The sequence below is a fragment of the Pundamilia nyererei genome, unplaced genomic scaffold (assembly GCF_000239375.1).
Source record: "Pundamilia nyererei isolate P.nyererei 1_Seehausen unplaced genomic scaffold, PunNye1.0 scaffold00804, whole genome shotgun sequence".
NCBI lineage: Eukaryota > Metazoa > Chordata > Actinopteri > Cichliformes > Cichlidae > Pundamilia > Pundamilia nyererei.
Genome location: NW_005188205.1, coordinates 39,949 through 46,544, shown reverse-complemented (window position 1 = coordinate 46,544; position 6,596 = coordinate 39,949). Strand labels below are relative to the sequence as shown.

General features: G+C 39.7%; 1 protein-coding gene across 1 annotated transcript in view; it reads right to left on the bottom strand.

The window, feature by feature from the left end:
• The window catches only part of LOC102204677 (caspase-1-like), a gene marked incomplete at its 3' end in the record, with an annotated part of 12,565 nt that extends 8,643 nt beyond the window's left edge, over positions 1–3,922 (bottom strand). The window contains exons 1-2 of the mRNA XM_005754991.1: positions 3,901–3,922; positions 76–216 (exon numbers count right to left, since the gene is read on the bottom strand). Coding sequence (XP_005755048.1) covers positions 76–194 — 119 coding nt within the window. The remainder of the gene's footprint in view (positions 1–75; positions 217–3,900) is intronic.
• Between the last annotated feature and the right edge of the window lie 2,674 nt (positions 3,923–6,596).

Genomic DNA, 6,596 nt, shown 5'->3' with positions numbered 1-6,596 from the left:
AAAAAAAAAAAAATTCAGGCCATTTTTGTCCAAGAAATCACAAACATCTAAGGGAGCTCATTACAATTCTCTGACCTTGTTGGTCCAGACTCATCACTGAAGTCCGGAGGTTGACCTTTGGACTGGTCACTGGCCACAGACGGACAGCTGGATCTTGCAGACTCTACTCTGTCCTCCTCTTCCTCCATCATCATCTGCTTGAGGACTTCAGTCAGTCTGAGAGGTAAACCACAAACAGTTCACATTAACAGAAGTAACTGAGTTACAGTCGCTGACCTCTGACCTGTCATGTAATCTAGAAACCAGGTCACATGATTCATACCAGAGATACCTGAACTAACCTGCTGAAATGTAAGACTTTCCAACAACAAAACACAAAAACAAGAAATGGACTGAATATTAGGCACAGCTCTGAGTGTTATGCACGCAGTTCACTGCCATCGCCGACCTCCGTATGAAACCATATTAAAGCTCTTTTATGGCCACTCAGACACTTTAGGATCACATGATGTTGACACATTATATATGTGACTGTCATAGTTTAACATGTGAACTTCGTGCATGTAACATTCATGTTGAATCAGATCTCAGCTCCACATCAGCTTTGCTGAATAATCTAAAGTTTCTTTGACATCACGAATTAGACGCTGTCATGAACACACCTCCATGATTCAGTTTTCTCTGATACACTGAACTAAGTCTTAATAATGATGATGAGCTCCTGCAGGCTGTGGCTTTATTCCTGGAGATGCATGAATCACATGTTTAATCCACATTTGGACTGTTTTGTCCCCTCAGTTTGAACTGGAGTCATTTAAATATGAGTGAAACTAAAGCATCAGCTGACAGCTGTAATCAGCACAAATCACCTGTCAGAGCTCACAGTATTTGACTCTGAAAGTCATTCACAGTCTGCAGCTCAAACTCTTCTTTGCTGAATTGGAGAACATTGTTTCTGTAAGTTTACAGAAAAGTTCACCTGCACTGATGTTCACATGAAGTGGATCCACAGTCAAACGTCTCAGCGTAGAAACACTCAGACCTGATCATTGTTTCCATGCTGTCCTTTATCTTAGAAACGCTCCAGTGTGCAGCAGTTTGTGCTGTAGCTGTGAGTGTGGACGCAGTCTAAAACTGTCATTCTATCCATCAGGTGGTGATGCTGTGGTTGTATAAAGACTTCTGGTCCTTTACAAGTTTACAGGAAACACTTTGTTGCTGAGCTGATGGTCTGAGTCACTCATTTTGTCAAAGTGAATAAAAACTCTTTAGAAAATTATGAGTTGTGTAAAAAGATGATTAGCTGGGGTATTTTGTGTGTCCTCATTGGCTAATGATTTATTGACCAATCATTAGCCAATGAGGACACACAAAATACCCCAGCTAATCATCAGCAAAAGGTTTCGCGGTCACACATCATCACATCTGGTTTCTTCTAACAAAGATTGTAAGAGTTATCACTTATCTCTTGAGTTAACACATATCTCAAGGCCTGAACCCTGAGGTCTAGATTTGTTCTTATCCAGCTAACTTCAAATTAATCTGGGTTTTCTGTGCTATGAAGGTTTGTCACTTATTCATCCTGGTAAGATGTGGGACCTCTGTGGAGAGAGAAAGTGTGTCTAAAGTCTCTTTGTTAGCTGATGAACATCAATAATCTCTAGTAGCTTGTTGGTTGGCTTGGACTGATAACAGCACTTTCTTTGTTTTTTAACCCTTTAAGACCTACCACAGAACCAAGTCTGCTAAGCTTATCTTTATAATTTTACATGCTGTAGTGCCATTTTTGGGAGCATTTCAAGTTGCTATAAATTAATAAAACCGTTATAGCCCAAATTTTAATGTTATGTATGTATTAAGAAGTAAGTGAGGTTTCTAGTTAGTTTGAGGTTTATCCCTCAAAACTGTAAATACAAAAAACATGGACAAAATAGTTTCCAACAACAGGAAATTTATTTTGAGTGTCTTCATAGTTTTGTTTTTGAGATACACCAATTTTTATATACTACAGGAAAAATGAAAATAAATATTATAGTGCTAATTTGCCAAAAAAAACAGCATGTGTGTCAAAATAAAGTATTTCCAGCAGTGCAATTTGAGTTCTAAGCATCCCACAAATGATACAGAAAAGCATAAAGTCAGACAGGATTTTTAAAAACACCAATAAAGGCTTATAAGGCCCTGAAGGTAAAAAAAAAACCAAAAACGAAACAAAAACAAACCTAGGACAGGCTGATGGCATAAAATGTATGCAAAAAAAACCCCCGTTGCTCTAGCTTACTTGCTTCCAGCTTGCGGGGCCCCGCAAGGGACATGGGAGGAAAAAAATTAAGTTGAACTTTTGCGAGATCTTGCAAAAAAGACTGCATTCATCACAGGTCGCATTTGAAGGCCGAGTTGCTGTATCCTTTGTGACCCAACCTATCCAGAATTCATAGCACGGCGCAGCCATTGTTTTGCCAACAATGGTGGCAGCCACTTACTTTTAATATTATTCTTTCTGGGTCACAAAATAAACTTTTATGATATTTTCAGGCGTGAATGTAGCTGTGTAAACTTCAAATATCTGCTCAGTTTATCAAGACATCACATATTTGCTCAGACATTTTCGAAGATGTCTGTTACCCACCAGCTCGAAGCTAACGGGAGGTCGAGGCCCACTACAGCCAGGGGGAACGCTACACTCCCGGCACATTGTGCCTCAACCTCCCGGTCGGCTTGGAGCTGGTGGCCTCCGAACATTTGCGAGATTTCTGTAGCAGTTCTACAGGGATTTAAAAAGCCGAGCGAACCCTGCATTTTAAAGAGCTAAAAGGATGTCCTCTGTTATCAGCAGGGGGAGCAACCATAATGGAAGCTCATTTATTCCCTGCCTGCATTCATGGATTTTAAATGTATTCAGATTTTTCTATGATTATGCTCACATCACAGTGCTGAATGGGTGACGTGTTTAGCACCATCACCTCACTGTGAAAAGGTCCTGGGTTTGAGTCCACTGGCTGGCCGGGTGCCTTTCAGTGGAGTTTGCATGAGGTTAGGTTGACTACAACAAACTTTAACTGCTGGGATAAACTCAGTTCTATGCACAAACAGCCAGAAATAGACTTGGTTTAAGTAGCTGCCAGGCCAGAGAGGAGGGGTGAGCTCCTGCCGCAGAGAGCCAGCTGCAGAGCAGGAGCCGTGAGCACTGCAAAGTGCTGAAGTGCAGAGGCCACAGTGAAAAGCGACAAAACACTGTGAATTTAAAAAAGCCAAACATGAACATCTATGTGAGGTCCTTTGGGTTACAGTGTCAAATGTGTGAAAATTAAGCTTCAAAAGTTTCTACTCATCCTACGACACGCAGCACAACATGACTGATGGAAGAAAACATGAGCACAGACATCCAACAACATCCAGCAGTTAAATTAAATTAAATTAGTTGTAATGGGGGAATTCTAGTTAACCCTCAAACTTAGATTTAGATGGATAAAACTTCACTGTATGATTTTTGTATAACCTTTGTATGCTTAGATGAAGTATGTGTATATGTCAGGATAATCTGGTGGAAAAAAACTGCTTAGTTTTGCTTAACAATGTTTCACTATGGCATGTGCTAAATGTTGACCAGTGCCTGAAGCTTCCTGAGACAGTGGGAGTCTCTGCCCAGCAACAGCCTGTGGGACAGAAACCTGTTGCAACTAAAAGATACAGAGAGCTGATGGGTTAGAAAGCTCATTACTGTGAGCCTGGGATTTTTTTGATGTGTGTGTCCGTTCTCCTGCATGCAGTAACAAATACCAATAGAAAATTCCATGACATAGTCCAGGCTGGTTCCTGTGAATAATGATGCAGCAGTGATGTGAGTGCTGAGCTGTGACATGGAGAAGAGTCATGGACAGTTAGAGATGGTCGTCTCACCTCTGAGCTTTGGTCTGGCTCTCATGTTCCCCATTAGAGGGAGGGGCTCCCTCCTCTCTGTCCTCACACTGATCCATGCTGCTCAATTCACATCAGCTCACACACACTTTCTACCTGCAGAGGAAACACAAATCATTCATGTGCACATCAACTGAAATCCTCCTTTCCATCATCATCAGTGTCAGCTGGATGCAGTCAGGCAGCAGTGTGAGGCAGAGGAAGCTGCCATCAGCTGCTCTGCTGCTACTATCAGTCCACTAGATGGAGCCGTGAAGCCCACACGATGCATTCACTGACACGCGCTGATTATTTCTATTTCTATTTTCAGTTGATGCCACACTGGTGCTTTCTGACTGTGCAGCTTTAATTTAAACTGCAGGAGAAGTTTAGCAATTACAGCTCCCCCAACTGCCTCCCCTCCAACCAAAAACTGGAGGTTACAGAGTGAAACATGCTACGATTTTTATTGGGAGTGAACAAGAGGGACTCAGTTAGAAATGTGTATCAGAGGGACAGCTAAGTTCAAATACTTTGGACACAGTGAAAAAGACAGGCTGACATCTACACTTGATGAAAATCATGTCTGTGTACAATTTGTAGACAGACATGATTTTCCATATAATTGTTTTTTTATATAGAAATACACTAGTACTTTTTTATATCAACGGTAATATTAAAAAAAGATTTTTAAAACATTAAGTTCATCAATAATTTTATTCATTTGTAACAGATTACAAATGAATGACATACCTGAAACTGATATCTAATTATCTTTACATGTTCTCAGTTATTAACAGAAGGGTGCAAATTTAATATAATAATTTTTGGTTTGATTGATTGACGGTGATTAACAAATGCAACAACTACAACTACAACTTTTATTCACTCAGATATGCTGTGACGTTAAAATGTTAAAAATAATCTGCTATGCTGAGTTTTATTCTTGGACTACAGGACTAACTTTGCCTTTCTGTTCTCTCCTTTAACCCTGTTCATCCTCTGTTTGGAAGTCTTTTGAATTCTCGTCTAAGACCAGCCTCTCTGCTGACTTTCATTCTACAAACAGAATGTGGTGCTGTGGAGATTTAGAGAAATAAATCTACCATGAACAAAAGAAACAAAAAAGAGCAAAGAGACTGGTTTTCTTTTGGAACACAGATATATAGAAATGTTTGAAAAATCTTTAAGGCAGTGAAATAATGATCCCTATATTTATTATATGAACACAATCAGAGAAGAAAAGAAGTGGATCCTGAGCTGTTCATTAAAGTCAGCATTAGTTTTTGTCACATTCAGGTTTGTGAAAAATGGAGAGAGGATCCAAATGCAGGATTTGCAGACTGGTTTAAAGTGTACAGGGAGTTATTATGATGAATTAAACAGGAAGCACACAGAAGGTGTTGACGACGAGACGAGGAACTGGGGCAAAAAAAATCAACCATCAGCTGTCAGCAGAGCAATGTTTAACTGAACACTTCCTCGTGTTTCAGTGTCACACTATGTGTTTCTTGAATATTAACCAAGTTATTAACATTATATTCTGCTCAGTTCCTCCCATTTCCATTCTTCTCTTTTTCATGAATAAATCTGCGTTCTTGTTAAAAGAGTGCATGGACAGTCAGCATCAGGCTGCTTGCTGCTCCGCAGGTCCTCATATCTGCTGACCATGACAGACTCAGACCTGATATTCTGGACACGACCATCTGATCGGCTCCATAGCCGTTCTGATCTTCACAGCTGAACATTTCCATTTGTCAGACTTATTTTTCTTTTGAACAGTTAATTTGTGTTTAATTTGAAACTGATTAAACGCAAGTATCGGGGCTATGTTCACCACTTTACCCCTCACACATTCGTTATGGAGGCAGAGCTATAAGTGTGTTTGAGGCTGCGACACGTTACTCTGACCTTAACTTCGTGAATCAATAAGTATACTTCATTACAACAAACAGAATTTTACCATTTATCAGTTCAGCCACTTAACACATCTACATGTGTAACTGAGACACTATATAAATGTATGTGACACAAGATTAGAAACACTAACTTAAAAAAAGCATCAAGTGGAAATTCATTCAGACTGAAAACAGTTCAAAAATGAGAAAATTCAAAGTGTTTGAAACTCTGGGACTAATAATGATCAGAAGCTTCTAACACTAGATGAAAACTCAGACTCAAATCCAGTAATTAAGAAGCAAAAAGCACAATAGGCAAGTGACATCAAGACAAACACACGGGAATGCTGAAGAGTCCAAATAAAGTCATGCCTCCATATGCAGATATACTTAACAAGCACAGGATTTAAAACAGGCTGAAAATGAGGTCTGTGAAAACCTTTATTTTTTCCTAAACAGCTTTTTTTGCAGTAACTGAGCTGGGGCTGCCTCACCTCGTGCTGTTTTTCACATCACTTTAGTAAAACCTGAATGTCGACTTCCTCAAAACAGGTTTTATTTTCTTTTTTACAGTTTAAAGGGAAGAGCAATGTTCCACCAGTGATGATCAGTATCTGATGGCTCTAAAGTTTTATACAGATTGATTTAAACCGTTTATCTCGGGAACACATGTTTCAGTGCAGAGTTACTAACTGTTAACCAGTGTGGAATCAATAGGTTCAAGATATATAGCTATACAAGTAAAAACACAGGGAAATGTAACCTGACACGCTCCTCGACTTGTGCAAAAAAAGGCGGGGG